The sequence below is a fragment of the Corythoichthys intestinalis genome, chromosome 6 (genome assembly GCF_030265065.1).
Source record: "Corythoichthys intestinalis isolate RoL2023-P3 chromosome 6, ASM3026506v1, whole genome shotgun sequence".
Classification (NCBI taxonomy): Eukaryota; Metazoa; Chordata; class Actinopteri; order Syngnathiformes; family Syngnathidae; genus Corythoichthys; species Corythoichthys intestinalis.
The window spans coordinates 39,080,089-39,105,671 of NC_080400.1; the positions used below are offsets into that span (position 1 = coordinate 39,080,089).

Below are 25,583 nucleotides of genomic sequence, written 5' to 3' on the forward strand. Positions count from 1 at the left end.
AGCCCTACCTGCCCTGGAATGTGTTCCTCATAACCCAAGCGGGAGGTGTAGGCATCCTCGGCTCGAACGCAATCCATGGCGTGGTCAACCTGAGGTGACGTCCAGCTGTACACCTGGAAAGGCGTGGCTATTCGCTCAAATGGATGTCTCTGGACCCTGCAGCCCCACCGGTAAGGAAATGTCACATATATGGGGTGGATTTTCTCATGCCAATACAAAACATACACTACAGTTAAAAAAATTGGGGTCTAAGCAACCCCAATGTTTTGAACCATAGTGTAAATAATGAAAAATCCCATATGATACACCACGGTCCAAAAGTTTGGGGTCGCTTGGACCCCAAACTTTTGAAGGGTAGTGTACGTCGACCAATATGTGCCCAACTACCACATAGGTGCAGTGAATGCAGATGTTTTCACCTTTTCTTTTGCAGGGCAGTGAAGTTCTTCTTAAAGGCAGGGCTGATCTGGCTCAGCAATTCCACCAGAGAATGGCTCAAGAAACTAGGGTTGGCTGGTTTAGGGTTGAAGGTGTAGGTAGTTGACCTGAACAACACAGGCACACAAATGGACATCTGAACCAGTGTAAAGTATTTTGAAAAGAGACTCAAGTGACTGCTCTACAAAGTGCATAATCCCGACTACATTTTACTTTGCAATGTAATCCATTTTGACCTAATTGATAAGAATGAGCTGTTTTACCAAGAAAAACTGAAAGACACAGCAAAACAGATCAGGCTGCATGCTTCTGAATCACTAATTACAACACACAAAACCGTTAAAAATACATTCGAGTGTCTAATGAGGTGATAAAAGATCTGAATAAAATATTCAAACTTCAAAAACAGAAGAACCAAACAGTGCTCTCAACAGGCATTCTTGCAAAGGGGTCTATGGCCGGGGTTCAGCTCTTTGTCAGCACCACCTTGCCCACCCGACGCTGCATCTTTTCACTGAACTCTAGGGGAGGGGGGATACTCTAACCAGAAGTTCCACTTGCCATGATGAGTCAGGCAATCGCTTTGTGGTTATTAGCCAATAATAAAAAGTACTGAAAGGGGTACCGTCACAAGTACTATTTATTTATTAATTAAATAACACTATCTCGTGTGGGCAGGCCTCAAACAAAAAAAATGTACGCTATAATTCTGGCACTATGATGGAGTATTTTAAAGGTTTGCTGTTGTAGTTTGCAAAGATAAACATATACATGTCACTTACGTTTCCAAATTTAAAAACACCTTCATATATGATTCAGTGAAGTTGTACACTGGAAACCAAAAAATAAAAAACTCGCCACTTTCCACATTTCCAAGGTAGGTTTACAAATTAATCACCGGTGTGCCTTTTGCCATTACTGCTAAGTATAGTATATGCTTTCCATACACTATGAGTAAGACTAGTGGTAAAAGTCTTACTCCAATAAAATTGCTCCAATTGACCTGTTTAACAATAACAACAGTATAAATTGGAGAAGTTGACTAACTGGTTGAGGTAGAAGCCACGTGTTGAGGCAGTGACACTGACGTGGCGCTCTTCTACTGTCACGATGTACAGGTACATGAGATCGCCGTGCATCTTCCTATTTCCGGGGGGAGGATTCCAGCCACTCATTGTCAGGACTTTCAGGCACTGCATAGGCTATTTGGAAAAACATGAGTGTCAAAATCCAGTGCACACTCAGTGTTAAACCGCAACAATTCGTGCCGCGATCGAACTTTGTCCTAAACACCTCCATCTTGGCGCTGTTGGACTTGACAATGTAACCAGTACAACGCTTGACTGCATATCACAAACATGTTTTTACCTTCCAATCTTTATTCTGTGGCTGAAGGGGTACCAGTGGCCGGTCTTTACTGCCAGGGAGAATATGCTCTGGTGGGGTACAGTCAATCTGCTCCAGTTCACTGCCCTTTTTCTTCCTCTTACCACTATCTGCAGTCAGAGAACAAACTTCATGTGCACTGCATGATGCAGTGTCATTACAGGACACTGCAGCACCCTCAAGTTACCTCCAAGGTCTCCATCTGTAAAAATACTGAGGAAGGAGAGAGAGTTGCAGTCCACCCCATTGTAGGCGTCTGACGGATCTAGACTCTTTAATAGGTCTCTTATATGGCGCACATGGATCCGGGCTTCACGCACAGTGTATGGCTCTAGACAACCACAAACACAAGCATTTTAAAGACAAATTAGAAGTTGTCGTCTGATATTTACTGGTGCACGATAATTATTGGTCGAATAATAGGAATTATGACCCAATAAATCCAATAAAATTATTAACTCATTCACTCCCAGCCATTTTCACCAGAGCAAGGCCCTTCGCTCCCGGCCGTTTTTCTGGATTTTGACTGATTTTGCAAGGGCCACAGAACATTCTGTTCTATTGCTATATAAACATGGAACTCACCAAAAGAAAGATTAGACTCTCTTCTTTCAGCAGGAAAAAAAGTAAGTTCATTTGTTTTTCCAGTCTTTAGAAATCAGCAGTAGAAAATAGCTTAGTTTGAGCAATTTTCCAATTTCTGATGAAAAAACGGAGAAAATTAGCTTTTTGTAAACGCATACATTTCAAACATAACTGACTTTAACAAAGCTATTTTTTGCTTTAGTTACATCCCAAGCATCTGAATAATGTCTTCCCAAACAACTTTGATTTTAACAAAGCTATTTTTTTTTGCATGAGTTACATCCTTTTACAAAATACCATGAAAGATTAGACAAATAGAGCTTTTGACAGCAAAGTAACAATTTATTTTATACATGACTACTGAGAGATGACGCTTTGTCGCCGAGATGACGAAGTTGTTGCCACGTCAGCCGTGTAAACTTTTCCCTCATCGTTGTCACAAAGATGGATTATTTTTGCGTCTCTGCGGGGTCTGCTTGGCGAGCCGCTGCACTGGGGGTCCCACTCGTTTTGCTCGGTCGTCCAGCGCCCTGCCTCCCAGGCGTCCTCTCGGTTTTTTTTTTCGGTCGGAGCGCCGCCTGGCATCATGCCGCCAGCGCTTTGACTGTGCTGCCCGGCCGTTCATTGCTGTTGAATCGGGTTGCAGGTCTTATAAAATGCGCTACTGCCCTCCAGTGGGCAGTTTTATTGCTTTAAAATGTGTTTGGAGCCTTGTTTTTTGTTTCTCAGATAGATCGCAAGCTATAGATGTTTCTTGTTTAAAAAAAAAAAAAAAAAAAAAAAAAAAAAAAAAAAAACGTAAAAGACGTATAAATACGTTTTTGGGACAATGAGGCATTTAAAAATAGAACGTATTTATACGTTTCTGGGAGCAAATGAGTTAATAGGACCGATAATATGTACTGTGCTGGCTGGCTGGAAAATCAGTTGACCATTTGCAGGGCATTGCTGCCACCTGCCGGTCAGAATAATTCACTGCATCTATAATTTAGCCCACAAACTCATTGGCTTTACACCAAAGAGTGTTGTGTTTAGCGGTAGCATTGACAATCATGAATGCTTTCCGTTACTTACATTTCCGTCCGGAAATATATGTAAGTATTTATGTTTACTATAACATATGGATGTGCAATATATGTTTACTTCGGTGGTGAAGGGTCATATGTACAGAACTTCACAAGTTGTTGTGTTCTAGAAGCCAGCCAATGCTTAAGGCTAGTAGCTCAAGCTAGTGTGCTATGCTATACATACATATAATAGTTGTCGTGTAATGTTAGTCCTGTCAGCATGCTTGGAAGGATTTTATACTATGCATAGAAGAAACCTCATACTTTATTGAATATGGGTTCACTCACTGCCGTTTATATTGATTATTATAAGGCAAGCCATTAATCCTTTTTGTTCTACCATATTTTTGTTATGAGGAATGAGTGATAAACCTTACAATATAATGTTTGCATTATACAGTGTTCGTTATAAGTGAGTAAGTAATTGAGAGGCCTTTTGGTTATTGATAGTCTTACTGTCCTAACCTGTCTCCCAGGTTAAGAAAGTTGTTTCATGGACCAAGACCACAACAGTCTCCTGTAGCACCAAATATTTTTATCTGACGACAAAGCACAATACCTGTTGGGTTTATGTTTTAGTTCAGTGCTCATTGTTCAGGAAACACATCTTCAATTATATTGACTAATTAATTGTGATTGACTCAAATTATATTTATTTGAAAAAATAAATATTGGCACTTTATTTGAAGTCAAGACTGTTCTTGTCTTTGTTTTGTTCATTATAATAATGTTCATGTCATTATGAAAATTCTGGTGAGGTCAAAGGCAAATCTATGTTGAATCCACCATTATTATTTTTTAAACCTCGAGGTGTTCAAAAACTCGGGTGAATGTAGATTTAAAAAATGATACATTTATTATCGGTTATCGATATCGGTATCGACTTTGAGGAGTGGGAAGTTATCGATATTGGTTTCAAAAAATGGATATCGCGTACCCCTACTGATATTATGCGGTAGCCGATAAAATTGGCCGATAAAAGCATTTTAAAATGATATTGGATAATATCGATATTGGTTTTTCATTATCGGTTTTGGCCCAAAATTTTTCTAACATTAAATAAATATTATTATAAATAATATAAAATATAATTTAAAAAATTATTAATGTGCGCACGACAGGATAAAGAAAGTCTTAAATAGCATTATTGTGTGAATTAGAAAATAGCCCATTCTCGGTGGAAAAAATAAACGGCCGACATCGGAGCACAGAGCTGCTTGTGGCCAAGCTGAGGAAAGCGCATTTTCGGCAGGCATGCGAGGAGGACCGATCGGGCTGGGTCAGCCAACCCGTCGTTGTACTGGGGACACGGCACGCTGCCAGGGCTCGTCATCAAGCTGAGGAAAGCGCATTCTCGGCAGGCACACGAAAAAGACCAGGTGTGCAAAATACAGCTTGCGGGCTGGCAGTGCTCGTCGCCGGGAATGAACACTGAAAATTGCCCATTCTCGCCTGACATCGGAGCACGGAAAGCGCATTCTCAGTGGGCAGGCAAGGGGGGGGGGGGTTAACGGAAAACTTTTTGAAACCCAAAAAGGCTCGTACGCCTCTTCCTGGTGCAGCAAAATTTTTCTCCAGCACATTTGGCTGGCGTGATGCGAAAAATAAACAAAATAATCTGCAAAATCAACTGAATCCGCAGTCATTCTGCATACTGTAGTATTGGATGTATACTGAAGATGACTTTCCCGTTGACGTCACATTTGGAATCCTAGTCAATCCAGGACGTAACTCAGGTTCATGGCGTGGGATTCAAAAAACTGAACAAATATATCGATCGCTTCCACACACATCCAAGCGGTCCCTTTCATTCAAGAGCATAAAATACCGCGGAAAATATGAAACAAACATGCTTTTTGCTGTCATACACACTTTAATTATGGATTAACTGGAGCAATTTTAACAACTTTAACAGTTGATTCACAACATTAAATTAATTGAATGTAGTTTAAAGCTGCTGATACAGACTGGGGACTTGAGTATTTTATTTACTGTTTTGAACTGTTAACTTGAAACCGAAGTAGTCGTTTTTTTAAGCCTTAGAGGATTTTGGTCCAATTTTTGTAACTAATGAACAAAACATTAAAAGCAACTAATAGCTGGGGTAGGGGTGCATCAATAATCGATTTATAATTGAATCGTAGCCTCTGAATCGTAATCGAATCGTTAGGGTCCCAAATATTCCCACCACTAGTTAGCATTAACAACTGAGGTTCCATGGTTTTGGAGAGGCAAACTCCAGCAGCCTTACATTAAGAGCTACTTGCTTATTGCAGCTGAGTTTAGCAGTCCAAAACAAATGAGTATAAACATATAGTGAAAAGTCAAATGATACAATCTAAGTACCTCATGTGTCATGTTTCACTGTTGAATGATTTGTTTTTCCATAAAGTCATATTACAAACCACAATATATTAGGGACAGCGGAGGGTGAAAGAATCATGCAAGGAGTACTCAATGAAGCTAAACTTTCTTAAGCTTGATCATTTTCATCATTTCTCAGCTGACTCATGCATGAATTATGCTGTTTAAATTCAGTGATAGGATGTGGGTATCTCTGGAATGTGTACAATTTGGTTGGACTAAGGTCTCTGCGCTCTACTGAAAAGAATTTTGTTAGTCAATCAATAACATTTAGACTGCTTTGTCATCTCTTGTGTAACGACTGACATAGTCTTGTCAATGTCTTCAGAAGACTAACAAAATTTAACAGCTATTACACATGTAGAACACACTGACCTTCCACCACTTTGAGGAGCGAACCTTCCTGTAGGCCTTCAATTGACTTCAGCTCAGAGAAGTTGGCCAAAACGTTCCCGTCCAGCTGGAGTGAGAAACAAGTGCGGTGGCAGGTGTCCTCTCTGTCGATCAACACCTGATGGATTTCCTGTACCATCTCCTGAGGTGACACCTGTGCAAAAGGAGAGAGTAGATAAAAAAAAAGTGTACAATCACAAAGGCCTTTTTATAGTTTTTTTCTTCACCTGGAGGTCAAAGGGCTCAGCAGCGGGCGCCTGGATCTTGACAGTGAAGCCCGTGTCCTGGATGACGATCACCTCCTGCTCGTTAGACTCGTCTCCTCCATTCCCTTCACTTTGCCCGTCCCTCTTTGAGTCCAACTCATCTGTGTGCTCATGTGCCCCGCCGCCATTCACCATGACTGTGTCTGCACAGAAACACAAAGCTCACTCATTCAATTTCCGTGGAGCACAAACAAAATTCTGTCCGGCTGCAACAAAACCTCCAGAGTCCAGACTACTGAACCACATGACCGGCTGATGTGCTGCCAGGGACTCGCGTCAACAACAAAAGCTCATAGAGTTGGAGGTTGGATGAAAATGATCTCCCGAAATAGACACCAATTGCTCAGGGCAGTCGTTTAGTTAGAAATGGAACCAGGTTTTTTTTTAGTTATGGCTGAAGGTACTGTCAACCTGTGTTGTCAAACTAAGTCATTGCAAGCTGAATAGGATCAACAGAGAATTTTGTTGCTAGGGTACAGTGAAACTAAAGTGAATGGAAATTCAGAAGTAGAAGTGAATACTATACAGAGGGATTCAGCTGCTGTCAGACAGTGTGTGTGTGCATGTGCCCTTGCTCACACTCAAGGGTAGCACAGCGTCAGGGTTGCTAAAATAGAGGGTGGAGCTACGTAAACTAGACCATGACCAGCACTGACAACAACTGAAATGAGGGGGGCTGCACTCACTGAATACCAAATAACTTTGCACTAGTGTGGACTGTCCCAAACCAACATGAGATGCCACAAATACTTTGCTTCCTTTTCAGCATTTAGGGGCTTATCTGGTACAGCCATAGCAATGTTGAATTCCATTTTTTTTTTTTCTTTGATATCATCTCTGCACAATGTACCTCAATACAAATGTCGGAAACTAGCACATGATATGAGACTAATGTCAGTAAAAGTCAAGAAAACTTGGAGGTCAAAAGATTGAACTAATACATTCTTAGTATTTCTATTCACATAAGATAATACTGGCTGACCCACCATCAGTCCTGGTGCATGTATAGCCTGTCAGTCCAAGGAGTGGATCTCTCCTGACTGTGGTTCTCCCCAAGGTTTCTCATTTTTCCCCAAAGGGTTTTTGGAGTTTTTCCTTGCCGACATGGAGGGTCTAAGGATGGGGGTTGCCCAGGACTTGAACTTTATTAATTCATCTATTGTTTCTGACTGTGTATCATATTGCCTCTGCAAAGCCCTTTGAGACAACCTTGTTGTGATATAGGGCTATACAAATAAAATTGAATTGAATATTAGGCAGTGAAGGACTAAAAGCTAGCAAATAGGGGTGTGACAAAATATCGAAATGGTGATATATCATACTTTGTATCCCTATACGTTATTGATATGCACCTGTCAAGAATCGAAATACATTTTTAAAAGTGTCAATTAACTCATTCACTCCCAGACATTTTTACCGGTGCAACCCCATTTGCGCCCGGCCGTTTTACTGGATTTTGACTGATTTTGCAAGGCCCACAGAAAATTCTGTTCTATAAACACATCATATAAACATGGAACACACCAAAAGAAGGTTTAGACAGTCTTCTTTCAGCAGGGAAAAAAAGTTCATATCTTTTTCCAGTCTTTAGAAATCAGCATTAGAAAATAGCTTAGTTTGAGCAATTTTCCAATTTCTGATGAAAAAATGGAGAAATTGAGCATTTTGTGAAAGCATACATTTCAAACATAACTGACTTTAACAAAGCTAGTTTTTGCTTTAGTTACATCCCAAGTATCTGAATAATGTTTTCCTTTTACAAAATAAACAACAAGACAAATAGAGCTTTTGATAGCAAAGTAACAATTTATTTACACATAACTGAGAGATGACGCTGTTGTGGCCGCGACAGCCGGTTAAACGTCTCCCTCATCACCGCCTGTCTCATAAAGATGGATTTTTTTGAGTCTTTGCGGGGTCTGCTTGGCAAGCAGCATGGACTAAATGGCCTCGTCCACTGCACTGGTGGTCCCGGTTGTTCAGCTCGGTCGTCCAGCGCCTGGCATCGCGGGTGGCCTCTAGGTTGTTCTCCATTCTGTCGTCTTCCGCCAGCGCCCCGGCCGTTCGTTGCCGTTGACTCGGGTTGCGGGTCTTACCAAATGCGCTACTGCCATCCAGTGGCCAGTTATATTGCTTTAAAATGGATTTTTCAGCTTTGTGCTTTGGAGCCGAATTGAATTAAAAAGAAACAAAAAAGATGTATAAATATGTCTTTGGGACACTGACACAATTAAAAAATAGAGCATATACGTTTTTGGGAGTAAATGAGTTAAAAAAAAAAAAAAAAAAAGGGCTGCCATTGACGGTGCTCGACGCCCAATCTATTTAGACTGGGGACGTTTGTTCATTCAAAACCAGAGCATTCGCAGTCATTCGGTCCGATTTTCAGGGCATTTACAGGTCACTTGCTTTTCATTTTAGGGTATTTACAGGTCATTTCCTGTTGAGTTTGAGTCACTGCCTATTCATTTGGGTGATTCCCAAGTCACTACCTGTTCTGTAACACAAACTAAACAGCAAGTGACCCAAAAAAATACCCAAAATCAACAGGAAGTAACTGAAAATCAACAGGTAAATGACCTTAAATGGCCCAAAATTACTCATTGCCTAGCATTGGATGCCACTGATGGCCATAGACATTCAATCCGTTTGAAGTGGGAGGGATGGCAGCGAATTCGTTCATTCGCTACCACCCTCCCAGTTCAAATGGATTGGACGTCTACTAGTGATAAATTCATTTCAATTCACAGCAGAAGCTTGTTTTTCTGTTTATTAGTTTTTTGTAGAACATACTAGAATGATTTCCTGACCAATGTATCGAAAATCGTTGTATCGCTATATCGTCAGATCATCGTTCTCGTGAGCTTTGTATCGCAAATCCCATCGTATCGTGAGGTACCAAGAGGTTCCCACTCCTACTACCAAATCACTTGAAACGTTTACAATAGGGCATTCAGACTTGCAATCATGTATGGAATCATGTCCATGCTTGGTTACACTCGAAAAATAGCAGATTATGCAATGAATTAGCACATAAGACATTTTAACTAGGGGTGCAACGGTTCAGTTAGCCCACTGTTCGGTTTAAACCTCGGTTTTGGGATCACGGTTTCGGTTAGCGTTTTGCTTTTTTTTTTTTTTTTTTTTTTTTTTAACTGCCTTTATTTTGCTTTTAAGAAAATGAAATAAACACTTAAAATCAACCGTTAAAGCTGATAAAATTGCTCCCGTTTTTGCATTAGTTCCCTTCTGTCTACTTTCGACATGTGAAAATTTTAAAACTGTTTCATCCTTTAAAGATAGACTCAAGTCAAGATTTTGCCGATTTAGGAGTATTTTGGATAAAAAGTGACTTAGGTTCGCTAGGAAGGTTCACTACAAAACAGTCTTTCTGAGAAGTTTACTGCTCTAAAATGGCGGCTGTTTACTAATGCTACCAAGTGTCATTTCGCATGTAGTTCTATATGCATGAGATATCTAGGTGTAGATTGTAGGCTGTCGGCTACAGTCAGTAAATATTGGAGCCACCAAGCCTAGCATAACGTTTGCTACAGTGTCACAACAAACACTCTTCCCTCTCCGTGTCTGACTTTTCTCTAACGCACATTGTCTCGTTGCCGAAACGTTATAGTGGACCGTCACAATTAGGTAGTAGCACTCTGTAGCACGGGACGCCCAACTATCAGTGGTCAGGGCGAAACTATGTGCTTTAGCGAAATCATCTTCGATGGCTTTGCGTGCCATTTAATAAATGTCGGAGATTACGTTGTTAGAGAAATATGTCCGCGAGGGAACAATTTAACGCGGGTCAAGCGTTGCAAATAAATTAACGAAGCCCGCCGTGTGTTTTCACTGGTGTCATCTGCGGGGTTGTCCTGCTCTGAGAAAGTGATATCTGTGGGTGATGCCAGCTGAGGTGCCGAAGTCCTGTTATAAGTGTTGCCATTAGCATAGGAAACAAGCGCTGAGCAATGATTGCAAATTGTTTTAATTTTTTTTTTTTCAATATTTTCTCTCCCTCCGCATTGTAGTCCACGGGGAAACCGAAATGTTGCCACACCGCAGATTTGGAAGAAGCCGGTGCTTCCTCAAAATTCGGTCTCTCCACTCCTCCGCTCGCCATAGCTTTTTGTTTTCTTTCTTATTTCACTTTCACTTCGCTCGTTAGCGATCGGACATTTACTTGCGGGGCTGGAATTTCTCCACAGCTGTGCTTTACGTCACACACAGTCACACGGAGCTTGACCAATTCATTGCAAAACCGAAAAGGCGCGGTTAATAAAGGCGTATTGAACCGTACAGGGCGAACCGTACGGTTCGGCTTTGAACCGCAAACCAATGCACTGCTAATTTTAACACAGTGTATAGCAAGTGAAAAACTGGTTATGGACACTTTAAATTATCTGTTGGAAATTTTTGTAAGGTATGACACACGTTAAAGGATAAAAGAGTAGCAGATCACTTTAAATTATCTGTTTGAAGAAGGTTTTGTAAGGTATGACACAAGGTAAAGGATAAAAGAGCAGCAAATCATCTTTAGTGGACTGTAGCTATCTAAAGCAATCAGTTAGAAAAGACCAGACAAGGACGGCTGAAAGCAGAGAGGCAAAGGTCCAAGCTCACCAACGTCATAGGTGCGTAATGACTATTGAGACTTTGTTCTCCCTAAACCATACCATTAGATAGAAATATTGTTTTACGCATAACAATACATTTCTGCTTTGTCATGTTACCGATTTAGGGCAGTGGAGTTGACTTGTCGCACGGCATATTGTAATTAGGGTATTTATGATCGCCTCATATTAGATGAACACAAAATGTAATACCTTGTTTTAAAATCAAAAGCCAGTTTTAAAAAAAATTACAAAAAAAAAAGTTCTACAATTATTAACTTTAAGGGGCGTTGTCACAAAACTGCTTACAATACAGAAGTGATAAAAATCTGCAATTTTGGTTTTTTTTAAAAAAAAGAAAAAAAAGAAATTTAATTCTTGAGTGAATGGCAATGCGCCATCAATTAGATCCTTTACAAGTCGACCCAGAGGCCTTCCCAACACACCCAACCTAATTTATGTCTGGGGGATTGTTTTAGCTGACAACGGTCAGTTTTAGAAGAATGGACTTTTCTTGTGTTTTAACTTCCAGATCGACACGATCACGTTGTTAGTTAAATCAGGAATCCATTATTTCCTGAGCCAGTTAAATTGAGATTTAACTTCATATCAGCTTTACCTTTTTCTCATATACGTAAGCTTTAATTTACACTATTTACAAGCTTATACCACACTTTCCAAAAGGAGCGGTTTCAACAAGGGATGTTGGGAATGTGAAACAGGAGGACAAACCAGTCATATATACAGTATGTATACTAGAAATAAAAGTATTCAAATAAAATGTCATACTACTCGGGACATGTAAAAGTACTGATTAGTAACTTTTCTTTTGAATACATTTTGAGCTTTCACAAGAGCCCTTGACATTGGCCGAAGATTTCAATTGGTCATATAAGATCTCCAAATTCTTAAAGGCAATTTGTGGAAAAAACAGGTCCACTTGTGTTGTCCTTACATGAGTTGTATAACAATCGCCATTCCACTAAAACTCTTCTGAGCAGCAACCATTTTATACGAAAATGATTATCAAAGTAAAAAAAAAAAAAAAAAAAAAAAAAAAAAACTGCGTTAACAGTATTCTTGTGGCTGTGGCAAACCAGCTGCTCAATCATGACAAAAGTGACCAATAAATAAATAAATAAAGTCAAGCTTTGCGCCAGTTCTAAAGTAGAATACAAAAAGAAACCTTGCAGAGAAAAAGCAGATCAGTATCATTTTGAAAGTGAAAGCAATGTGGATGCAAAAAGGATATTTTTATAGACTGTAGTCTGTGGCACAGGGAAATTGGATGTTTCAATTTTCAGGAGGAATTCAAGCAATTAAAAAAATTAAAATGATAATTATAATAAACAATATTGAAATAAAGCATGTTCTATTTGAATTCATATGGACTTTGAAGCAATACAGTAAGTAAAAGTCTTTTATAGTAAATTGTACTTTTAAAAAAATTGATATTCTACACATTTGAAGTTACTGTGTTTAATGAATTATTAAATATATACTGTGCCATGTCTTAATGTTTGAGTCACAGTTTGTTGAGCAATAAGGGGCCGTTTTGGCTGACTGAAATCTGATACTTGGTGAAGCCTTTTGGCTCATTGTAAATTGTTCCTTGTATTCAAATGTTCCTGCTTTGACGTGACCTAATAAACGGGGGGTTTTGGCCCGTGAGCTCAGAGCCTCCTTTACTATGCCAATGGTAAGAGCTCTCCAAAAGGATTATGCCTTTCCTAATTGTTTTTCTAGATAGTAGATTGGACATTCATTAATGTCTAACCCCAACAAACACAGTATTTATTACCACATGTAATGCAAAATTGCACACAACTTTCAACTTTTAAGAAGCTGTATAGAGTGAATCCTGTTTAAGTTACAAATGTCGGTCAATAAACTAGTTTGCCAAGTCAGCATTAGAAGCAGTGCTAATTCATTCATTATAGATGGCCGAGAACAATACTTGGGAGCTTGTTCTCTTTTGGAGCAAATGTGCCGAGTGTTTTTTTTTCTTCAATTAATTTAATTGATACAGTGCACTGTGTTAGCAGTTTTTTTTTTTATACATATTACTCTAATTCATAATGCATGCATGCATGCAGATAGTCAATAAATATTATTAACAGGCACACTTCATAATACCATTTTACAAACTTTAATAAATTTATTTAAAACATACGAGATGGATGCCAGCTGGCATCTGACACGAGAATGAGATGAAAATTCGCCATAGTTTCTGTCAAAAATTCAGAATGAGTGATAATTTCTTATTGTAAGTGTAGTTGGCACGCATTTAGCAGTGTTTGGTTGTTTCACTCATGTGACGTGCTGGCCTCACTCCCACCCCACACACACGCTAGCCTGTGCCCATTACAGGGCCCTTGTGTGAAACACATGTCAAGAGCTGCTTGGTAGGTTTTGTGTTCTGATCTTGGCTTTGCCATGTTGCTTTAGCCTTTAAAGGTCTGTGCTGAATGATCATCACACACTAAACCAACTTGTAGTGTTAGCATAGCGTTTGGGTTAGCATCGTTTTCACGTTAGCATTAGCATTTAGCGCGGTGACTGTCTTCTAAGCATTTTAAATACAGTTTGTGGCGTCCATGTGAGTTTAATTAATTGCAAATAATCTGCTGTTTTCCAGCTGAATGTGTATTATCGTCAAGAAAATATTGATGTCCTTGTAGACGCCACAGTTATGTGCTCGTCTGTCATGTTCATTAAAAATTGTTGGAAACCTTTTATTTATTTATTTTGTTCATGGACAAAAAAATTCAACTTTAATGAGTAAAACATTTTGAGAAGTTTTGACTAAAACTAGCTGAAATGTGTGAATTTTCGTTGACTAAAACTAGACGAAGACAAACATATTTTGAAATCATTAAAATATGACTAAGACTAATAAGTATTTTCAACCAAAAGACTAAGACGAAAATTTAAATGGCTGCCAAAAACAACACCGAATCTAGGTGTACACAAAGTACAGTACATCCATCCCTCAATTTTATACATCGCTTTTTCACATCAGGGTTGCGGGGTGCTCCAGCCTATCCCAGCTAACTTTAGGCAAAAGGCAAACAACACCCGAAACTGGTCACCAGTCAGTCGTAGGGCACCCATAGCGCCAGACAACAACAAGCACTCACAAACACACCCAACACTAAGTGGGAATTGATCCAATGCTGAAGTCAGGCGAATCTACTATTACACCACCATCAACTCTACACAAACTACAGTTAAATCACAATACATTTTTAAAATGAATATGTACATAGTCAATCATGTTGTGTGAGCAACATAAGTGGTTATGCAACCCCCCACCCCCATCCCCCTGCTGTTAAGGTAGATCGTGGGACGTTGTCTCCTTAAAATATAAATCTTGGACTAAAGAACAATGAGCACCCCTGATGTGAGGCAATATGACATTTTATAAATAATCAAAATAAATGTGTGTCAATAAATAACTGTACTCAGGCTAAAAATACGAATTCTATCACGCCTGACAGCACAAAAATAAATCTGCCTACTGTCCAAGGTAAAAATAAGGGGTCAAGGCAAGGGATAAATTGAACATTAATCTGACAGAAGCAACTAAGGGCGCTTTAACACTAGACCAAGAGGACCAGGGTCCGGTTGGAGAGCTACTGTACCTCGCAGCAGAACTTGACTTGTTGTAAAAGTTCAGCATTCACGCTGAGCCAACCAAACTTTCTGAGTAGCATCACGTGGACGAAAAGCGCACTTATTGATTGTACAAATAGAAGAGGAAATACAGGAGCATGGAGCGTCACAGCTTGGAGCATCACAGCTCCATGCTGCAACTCCAGTGTTTCCCACAGGATTTTAGGAGACTGTGGTGGGAGGGTCTCTGACCATAGGATTTTTTGAAACTGTGGTGGTGGGCTGCATCGGAGTCGGACAGCCACACCATGTCATGCCACGGCGAATTTTTTTTTTTTTTCATTATTTTTTCCCCCCAAGAAGAACCATAACAACGATATATTTGAAATATTTCATTAGCTAGGCTAATGTTATAGCTCTCAGCTACGGTACATGTATGTAAAATGCGTTGCTGAGTACAGCTACGTTACCCTATGTAATAATGCGACTTTTTTTCTCGTAGCAATAGTACGACTTACATCTCGTAGTGACTCAGGGTTGGCAAACTGTTGAAAAGAGCCATATTTGCCCCCCCCCCCCCCCCAAAAAAAAAAACAAAACTGATACAGTATGTCTGGAGCAGCAAAAAATTAAAAGCCTTGTACAAGCCTTATAATTATCAATACTAGCTATATTAGCCTACTATAAAAATGACTAAGTTGGCTAGAAATACATAATTAGCCTTCATGATTAAATGTTTATTTTCCCTGCAGTGGATCCTATAGCGCACCACGTGACTACTCTGTTGTACGATGACACCACAAGTTTAACTTCATTACAATATTAATGAATTGAAAGAATGTTTGTATCATGTTTGTCCTCCTAGAAATCCTATTAAAACAAAAAATATATTTCCCTCCCCCATCTTTTTCCATTAAAAAAAAAAAAAAAAAAAAAAGCTCCGAAGCAGCACTAAAGAGCCGCATGCGGCCCAAGAGCCGCGGGTTTCAGACCGCCGTCGTAGCCCTCCTTTTTTCTTTTTATTTGACCCTCATAAGTACTACATTACCACAACAATAACAGTCCTTCTGTCAACTGACCCATTTACAGGACAGGGGGAATTCTAATGGCCGTGTAAAGAGTTTTTCTTGATTCGGTGAGAAGGTGAATAGTTTTTTCCCCGTTGTTCGTGAACTAAATTTCCACACAAACGAACATCGAGGTACCATTAACTTAGCAAGGAGAGGTAAGAGAGTCATTTTTCGAGTGTCCCAGAGCTCGCGAAATTGTGTGTGGGGGGGGGGCGCATTTATCCAACTTTCGTCAGCCATAATTGTCTGAAGTTGGCGCGTCGGTGTTGTGCCGAAAAATAGCCACTCCACGCGAAATGTCCCCCCGACGGGAGCGCCCACACGTCACTCGTACAAACAGCCTTTTCTTACCAATCGATGGACACGGAAACGACGTTCTTGTACCGTGAATATGTATCATTTTACTCTGCTTGAACTAATAAATACTTTACTGTGACCAACGCTCTGAAAATAGAGCAAGGCTTTATTTTGGGCCCCGCCTCTCCGCGCAAGTTCAATCAAAGTTTTCTTTCCGTCCACCGCTCACTTTCGCCGAAAAGTCCGATCGAAACTATTGTAACGCCCCGGATATGGGGAAGAAGGAGAGAAGTCTGTATTTGCTTAACCACTCGATTGTGGTAACAATAATAAAGAGAAACAATAACAAAATAACAGCGGGCTGCTACGACATGCGACCGCTATCTCTCGCTATCTCGCTCGTTCTCCCATTCTTCCTACTCGTTCCCCTTGCGTCTCTTAAATAAATAAATAAATAAATAAAATACTACTCTAAAATGCTGCTCTCGCTCGCGCGGGTAGTAGAGTGGAGTGGGCTACAGCTGTGTAATCGGCTGACTGACGCATCTGATTAGTATCTTTTTTTTTTTTTCGGGGGGGGGGGGGGGGGGGGGCGCAAACGAGACTGTGGCGGGCCCAAACGAGACTGTGGCGGGCCGCCACAGTCTCGTCCATTAGTGGGAAACACTGAACTCTGCACATACAGTAACAAAAGCGCACAGAAACCCACAATTTTTGAGCAGATCAGAGTTCGTTTGTGCAGTCCGGACTAGGGTTTGGGTGCGTATTCACTAGAGATGTGCGCAATTTCCAAATCTTACATTTCGAGATTCGGCCGTGGAAGATGCGAGAACGATTCACAAACATTATTAAAATTTGCTAATTAAAGCGAAACTAAAACACGGACGCGGTCTTCGGGACGCAATGAGAAATGGACCGAGAGTAAACCGCATGCTCTAGAAACAAGGGTCGGGAATCTCTGGCATGAAGCCGATTCGATATGTATCTAGATACACAGGTTACGATTCGATTATAAAACAATACATTTTTAAGGCCGAGCGATTAGATACGATTCGATACAGTTTAAGAACGATACGGTTCGATACGGAGTGAAAACGATACGATAGTAAACATTTGTTGTGTGTGTTCGTACAGTATTTTAAACATATAAAAAAAGATTAAAGATTAAATTAACAAAATTTCATACCAATGTTATGTTTTATTTTTTTATGAAAAAAAAATAAAGCTTACTATATGACCGTCATTTTGTTGGATGGGATTGATAATAAAATAAAACTCCAGTGACAGACAACAATAAAGTGCAGTAATTTAATTACTGCATTTCCTGGTGTTTTGAACACCATAGGTAAGTAATTTAAGTGCAAACTTTCAACGTTAACATCTTACAAGCAAAAAATATTAATTATATGCAGCAGCTCTAGAAAAAAAAGAATTAAACCTGCTAGTGTTATCATAAATAAATAATAAATTATGCTTTACCACTTGTATAACTGGGGGAATAAAAACATGGCATTTTAGACAGACAGGTCTATAATCATTACTTTAACCTTATACACGGCAAAGTCATTCACTTATGCCTGTGCTTCCACATTTTTTCATTCCTCATCACTGTCTATATCTTTTTTTGAAGGGCAGATTTTTCTTGAGGAAGATCAAAAGATCCACATGTTCATGTTTAAGTAGACTGCGTTTCGTGGAAACAATATGTCGCCCTTTCCACCATTGTAGTGGGTTATTTTTCAGGGTTAAAAACTCACGATCTCTGTACCGCTTCACACTAGTGATGCACGATAATGCATTTTTCAACCGATATCGATAACCGATAATTTCCTGCCCCTTCCACCCGATAACAGATAATGTCACGCCGATAATTCCATTCAAATATGTATGTAAAATTTAAAGTATACAAAGATCAAATGTTACTGTGCAAAAATGTAATTTAGTGCAATTTTTTTCAATGGTAAGCTTTTGGCAACAATTACTTAGAGAGTAAACACCCAAGTTGCACAAAAATGCCTTTAAAAGTAAGCCATTCCTAACATATATCACATTACTACACCGCAAAAACACCTCCTCAAACTAGCAGAATTGGACACAACTGTTGATTGCGCACATTTGGAGGCTAAATCAAGTATATAATTATCGGATTGCATTATCGGTTGAATTTTTTTATTATCTGTGTGACGTCATAATTGCCATTATCGGCCGATAATTATCGGTGACCGATATTATCGTGCATCTCTACTTCACACTAGCTCTGTCCCATGCGAACAGATCTGGCTGCCTTCGTCACTTCAAAGTCCGACTTTTGTTTTCCTGGGTGCGTTGAAAATCAATCGCTGCACGTCGCCTGGCGTGGTGCTCAAACTGTCCATTGTTTTAGCATGTTGCTTTGTTGCCACTACTAGTTTCGTTTTGGGCTGTAAAGAAAACGCTAAGGAGCGTGCGTTACAGTGGTTTTGTTAGCTCTTGCGTTGTTATGACACGCCCGTGACGATCGGGTAATGACGGCGACTACTAGCGGTTCTGCCGAAATGAATGGGAAGTTGAGGCAACCACGACGGCGGTCAAAATTTAAGTGCGCTGTATGGTGAATGACACAAGCGCAGCATGTGAGGTAAAAGCTATATTATTATCATATTAACCAATGCATTGAACTAGGCATTAGAAGCTCATTCTTGTGCTCGCGATAGCCAAATTTTATCTCTACTATCGGTTCATTGAATATTTAATGGCTAATTACTGTCGAATGGTAACTTTACTATCGATACAGCTGTATCTCTCACCTGTAAAACTGGATATTCGGTCGTATTGGTTTATCGTTCGCAAGCTTACTAGAAACTCTCATGCCGCTAGATAAAAAACCAATAATACCTGACTGCGGCCGACATCCACTACAAACTATGCCCACATAATGCTACGGTAGATAAAACATCTATATAGAACGAGATATAAAATTACAGACTCGGCGGCGTAAGCACATGTATAGAAAACTATATGCGAAATGGCAGACTCGCCGACTTTAGTAAACAGCAGACATCTTAAAGCAGTAGACTTCTCTGGAAGGCTGTTGTAGCGAACCTTCCCAGCGTACCTAATTAACTTTTTATCCAAAATACTCCTAAATGGGCTAAATCGTGACTTGAATTTAACAAAATGTTGACTTGAATTTATCTTTAAATGATGAAACAGTTTTAAAACTTTAACATGTCCAAAGCAGACAGAAGGAAAATTATGGAATTTACATTAAATGAATTGAATGAAGTTTAAAGCTCCTGATACAGATTGGGGATTTTATTTACTATTTTGAACTGTTAACTTGATACTGAAATAGTAGTTTTTTTAAGCCTGAGAGTATTTTTGTAACTAAACTATGAAACATTAAAAGCAGCTAATAGCTGGGGGTGGGGGGTGCATCAATAATCGATTTATAATCGAATTGCAGACTCTAAATAGTAATCGAATCGTTAGGTGTCCCAAGATTCCCACCTCTAGTATTCACAATAGCGGACTATCTGAGAAATAGAACTCGTAAGGTAAGCACTGTTTGGTCAGTTTTTAACTAACCAAACAGTGCTTACCTTACGAGTGTGAAAGCGCCCCAAGCAGCAAAAACACAGCTACTGATATGCAAAGCCCTACTGTGAGCCACTCAGAACCAACCAAACTCTACTAAATGACAAAACGTATTCAGTTCAAGGTTTTTAACATAATGACACATAGCCTAGAAATAGGGCGCCAACCCTGAAAAACACTCAAGGGCTTATTTTTCTGTACCCTGCCTTGACTCAAGTCTTCTGGCATGTCTAATAATTAAATATTTCCATCTATACGGTGAAATTGTGCCAGAGTACAGATTGTACATGATTATGGTAATAGACAGGAAGTGTAATTATCTGGTCAGATCAGTGACCTTGTGAGTAGAGGAATAGTGTGGGGATGTCTGATTCCTGGGATTAACCCAGTCACCTTTTACCCCCTCTTGGAAGCATTAAAGCCATAGAGAATCAACCTTGAGTAGTGCAAAGTGTTTATGGAACCCAGTTTTTTGATCATATGCATTTTGTAGGTCTCATGCGCAGGATGAGCAATGACTGAGCATCAATCCACTTAAATAAGGGAAATAACATTACAGAGATGGCCATATTATCTTTCTGGAAACAAGATTTTATTCAAAGTTTAAACAGATGTCATAAGGGCCAAAGGAAAAAAACTCGTAGATGTCACCACAAACCTACATGTATTCTCATGCGATTATGGCACTTTAAGTAAAGAAACAGGGGACTCAACCAACGGGTCTACACTCATTGCATCGACAGGCCTTATTTGAATTTCTTTTGCTTCGTGGGCAGCACCAATTTATTCATTAATATCATCACACGACCTGACAAAGTCAGGCATGAAAATGGGTCAGGGGTTAAAAAGGTGAGAAGAGTGTGGAGGAAATATGTTCCAGTACACTGTAAACCTCGGGCAGTCCCAAACGACTAATTTTTTCCCGATTAGTCAGCAGACTATTTTTACAATTAGTCGACTAATCTGATAATTTCTTTTTTTTCTTTTTTTTTCTCGAATTTAGCAATGAAATTTTTGATGACGTTTATCACGGTAATTCACAAAAACCTTTTGGAACGCTTAAATTCTTTATTAAAGTACAAATAAACACGTAAATAACAACAATGAATTACAAATAAAAAATGAGGTCACATGCTGGTAGCATTAACTAGTGCAAAAGAATGGAATGTAAACAGATTAAGAACACTGACCTCGCCTTTCCAACATGATTCAAAACAATTCTTTAAAAAAATATGTAGCATTAATATTATAGTATACTACTATATATAATAGTGTTATAATATTTGCCAATCAGATTTTTCTTGAAGGGTGTCCTTCTGAAGCTATAGTGTAGAATCTGAATTCTTAAATACGTGGGATTAACTCCACAAATCATTATTTATATGACAAACATGTTGTGCTTTTATTTTGAAATGTTCACCAGAAGTACGTTCGCTAAACCGGTAGCACTATGCTTTACACTACACAAAAAAAAGCTCTTTTTGTCATTGCATGTGGTGTCAGAAATCTTTTTTGTTGTTGTTGTTGTTTGCAAATGCTGTTAACCAGCGATTTTTTCTGTTTGAAGTGTCAACTTTTAACCGCAAATGTGCGTTTAAGACTGCCAATGTTTTATAGCAGGCTATAGGTTGTCTTTTTTCCCCCCATTAGTCTCAATATAGCAATGCTAACGTTTACAGTGTTTAATATAGATGTGTTTCCTTATTTTGTATGTCTGAACTTTAAATCTACGGCATGTTGATGACCAATAAACATCTGTGAAAGGAAATGGAGTCTCATATGCCATCAACGCGCTCGTGTACACACACGTAAAAATGTATGCACGCACGCACGCGACGATAAAACGCAGCCGTGAAAATTACCGCCCTCATTTTTATTTACCGTGCAATAAATGGACTTGTTGCATATCGCGGCAGGCTTAGCAACTTCAATAAAACATGTCGTTAGTTATTTAGATGAATTTACAATCTGCCAGCTTGTAATTGTCTCCTGTCATCTTCAAAAATTACAACTGGGTGACAGCGCTTTAGGTGTTCATTCACGGCCGACATGCAGCCAAGCTTGGCATTGAAGAGACAGGACACAACAGTGAACCCTCCTTTGTTTCGTTGAAATAAGTCAATGTTTTGGCCACTGTGGTGCGCTTTTTTGGCTTTGTGCCGCTTTCCCCGCCTGCATACCAAGCGTCCGACATAAAAAAATAAAAATTAAAAAAAAATCTCCCACCCCCCCTCTTAAAAATGTTCTCCTCGGATCTACACAATTCTTGTAGGTCACCCTTTCTGACTTCAAAACAGCAAATTTTGCTGAAAGGCAAGAGATTTTCACGCCTGCCTGAGTAAAACAAGCTTTATTTAAAAGTATTTGTCCATGTTGACATCCATTTGGTTCGTTTGCATTGCACACTAACACCTAACTTCAAGACTTTATTGTTTGGGGATGGATTTGTCCTGGCGGAATATTGTAATGATTATTTGTTACCGTGAAGGTTAACTTAGAAATGCTGCTTGTAGAACACTCAAAGTTGTGCTGTACCTTACGGTATAATCATATTCATATATTGTGATGTTCCGACAATCATGGGTGTGATGATGTTAGAAACTTAGAATACAGCATCACTCCCAGATGAGACAACAAGTATGATCTTGTTTGATCATGGCTTTTATCATTTACGCATGGTGGAGTTGCACGAGATCCTAACTATAAATGTGGCTTTACACAATAAAGGCTGAATAACACTGAGGTCCTATTCAGTCTGCATGCATTGGCTATAACTTATGCCCTCAAATTGATGGCTAATGCATAAAATTATAGTTGTGCTGCTTGCATGAAAAGAACCACAGATACTTTAATTCCACGTGTTTTTAATTAAAGCTTCTATGGGTTAGGTTGCAGATCGAAACGAGATCATTGCGTCTAACGATAAAAACAGTAATAATGTGGGGGGTCAAAATTGTAATCAATACATTATCACATCGACAGAGGCGCGACATACGCTTAATAGTGCTTTCTTATCAAACGACGCGAATCATACTGCCACATGACAACCACGCAGGCTGAGTGAGTTGCTTCCCAAGTTGTGTAACTTCTTCCCCGGCTTGTTGCCACCCTCGGCTCGGTGCCAATCTAGCACGAGAATACAGTGCTCTTGCTTCAAGCGAGAACTGCCCCATGCCACAGGTTTAACTCGCCAGGTACTCACCAGCTTGCATGTCTTATTAGGAGCGTAACCTTCTGTCTCACTGTGAATGCACCTTCATGACTTTTTCCTATGTAACCACCGGCTTCCGCTTCCCGGTCGAGGAGGGACACTCGACTTCATCATTACCGGTGGGGGAGGACACGACGCCCGGAGCGCGTTTGGACGGAATACCCGGCGTTTTACTGGCTTAGTGTTATTTTTCTTTGATTGTTAAATGTCTAAAAATATATAACCAAGTGTGCCCTTAGTTTACAGCCGGCGTAACACATATCTAAAAGGAACAGCTTCGACAGTGTCCCCCCGTGTTCATGCCGAACGTGTACTACGCCACTGAAGGTGACCTTCAGTATCACGTACGTCATTGCGAGTATGCGCAAAACGAGTTTAACTTGAGGAGAGTTTGTTTTGGGTTGGAGAATAAAAATCGAAATTTTGCTGTTAGTCTGTGCGCAGCGAGACTCCGTTGCAAATTTCCCCTTGGAATAGCTTAGCACTTGACAACTGGGCTAGTATTAGCATGTCACTCAGCTAAATTGTTTGGTGTAGCTTCTAAGGCATAGGAATCTAATGCCAGGCACCGGTCGCTATGACGAGATGTATAAACACTCCAACCTGGTTTTGCATTTTGCTTACAAGCAAAGGTAACTGTAATATTACATGATGTTAATACTTGACTTGTCATACAGATGCTCCATCTTCCATTTAACTTGATGCAAAGAAGTTCGAGGTGAAGACAGTTTAGGTTTAAAAGGGACCTTCACCAAATAAGAAAGCAACCATTCTACTAAATAATCGTTAATCAAGACGTTCATGCTCACCACAACTGCACGACTCCTTCAAATGAGTCCTGCTGCTCTCGTGGACGTCCTGCGCTCCATCCCCGGCTTCCTCCGCAACATCAGCCGGACTGCAGCCGGGCGCTGTAGCCAGGGTGTCGTCCGTCTTGCTCACCATGGTCAAAAAAACAGTGACAGTATTGGAGAGGAGGTATTCACGAGTCTGCTTAGTTTGCTTTTGGGTCGGTTGTCACAGTCTACATGCGAAGGAGGCGAGCTTACAAAAACAAGTGTGCTAAGGAAGGACAACGCTGTATGGATCACACGTGCTTTTCTTCTCTCCTCCTCTTGACCTCTTTGCCTTTGCCTTGATTGGCCCCGCCTACTAACTTAGGCTACTACGGATAGGCACACAGGACAAACATTGTAGCTGCATAAAAGATTTATTTAATTAAAGGTGATGGACAGCTTCTTTCTTATGAAGAATTTCTAATTGCACAAGGATTTCCCATTAAATTTAAAGAATATCATTCTGTGATTAACTCCATCCCCAGTGGAATATTAGAACTAATGTAAGAATGTAAAGACCAGAATGAGCAAGCTGTTAATGAGAATATCCTTCACTTAAATAATATAGATCTTCTAAGCAAGAATGTACAAACAAACATATAAGGGAATCTTTTATATAGAAATAGGAAAATTGAACCTCGTGGGAAACGTTTTAAACTGTTTGTTTCCAACAAAGTAAGGGAATTGCATTTGAAGATTTTACATAATATATACCCAACTAATGTGTACTTGTCTCGTTTTAAGGACGTTGACAACAAATGCACATTTTGTAAGACTGAACCTGAAAATGTGAATCATTTGTTTTATGGTTGCCCCATTAGTGCAAAGTTAATGGGCTGATCTTCAAAAATATATATTATGTCAAACCAAACAAAAGATTGAATTGAAGGGAAAGACAAATAATTACTGTATTTGAATCCAAATATTAAAAAATATATACAATATTAAATCTTTATATATTGCTAGGGAAATACCATATTCATAAATCTAAATTTCAAAACGTAAATCCGAACTTCAAATTATTCTTGGTTGAAATTGAATCATATTTCACATCGCTTAACATGATACAAAACAATAAATCCAAGACTATTCTAGAAGCTAATGCAAAATTGTTTAGCGAATAGCATGCACTTTTTTTTTCATAATCATTATTTACTAATTTATGATTATTATCTTTTTTTCTTGACTTAAATTGTATTTATCGTTTTTATTTTTGTATGGCTTACAATGTAAAAACAAATGTTGATATGGTTATATTCTATGTGAATTGGTTGTTCTGTATTGTCATTTGTATGTAGTATTACTGAATAATAAAAGTATAATTTTTTTTTTTTTTTTTAACATTGTAGCTGCTCAATGAGGTGTACCTGAACGCAAGTGCATATGATAATGGGTATTAAAGACGTAACAATGAAGGACGAGCATTTGGGAGCCTCACGAATCATTTTTGTCTTCCAGCACTTAAGTTTTTTTTCTCCATACCTTACCTACCTATATTTACAGTAGCTATATCCTGATTCCTTGGTATAAACACAATTGTGTTAACTAAACAGTGCAGTCATGCCTTTTTATTTCATATTTGTGTGTCAATATTTGTTGTTGTTTTCTGAATAAAAAAGCACATCTTTTAGGTGCAGTATGTTTCATTTTGTCACCTTGATAGCGCACCCATTTAAAGCGACTATAAAATTCAGAGCACTTCAAAACCTTAAAAATAACTACCATTTTTCATCTAGAAAATATTTTTTTTCAAATATATATTTTTAAATAATATACAGTTATGGTTAATAGTATATAATCTTTAATTATATAAAAATTGGACCTGAGGTCATCACATTTTGAATCATGTCGGCCACACTTATATAT

The 25,583-nt window shown here is 39.2% G+C and overlaps 1 protein-coding gene across 3 annotated transcripts in view; it reads right to left on the reverse strand.

Moving 5' to 3' along the window:
* Nucleotides 1–24,013, reverse strand: part of cluha (clustered mitochondria (cluA/CLU1) homolog a) — a 48,082-nt gene extending 24,069 nt beyond the window's left edge. For 2 of the 3 annotated variants that reach the window (XM_057839506.1, XM_057839507.1), the window contains exons 1-8: nucleotides 23,691–24,013; nucleotides 6,461–6,642; nucleotides 6,216–6,387; nucleotides 2,012–2,155; nucleotides 1,807–1,934; nucleotides 1,486–1,640; nucleotides 420–545; nucleotides 9–156 (exon numbers count right to left, since the gene is read on the reverse strand). In XM_057839506.1, coding sequence (XP_057695489.1) covers nucleotides 9–156; nucleotides 420–545; nucleotides 1,486–1,640; nucleotides 1,807–1,934; nucleotides 2,012–2,155; nucleotides 6,216–6,387; nucleotides 6,461–6,642; nucleotides 23,691–23,826 — 1,191 coding nt within the window. In that variant the 5' untranslated portion in view covers nucleotides 23,827–24,013. Of the gene's footprint in view, nucleotides 1–8; nucleotides 157–419; nucleotides 546–1,485; nucleotides 1,641–1,806; nucleotides 1,935–2,011; nucleotides 2,156–6,215; nucleotides 6,388–6,460; nucleotides 6,643–22,872; nucleotides 23,042–23,690 lie in introns of those variants that run through there. The other variant, XM_057839508.1, reaches the window with a different exon arrangement.
* Nucleotides 24,014–25,583: the final 1,570 nt, after the last annotated feature.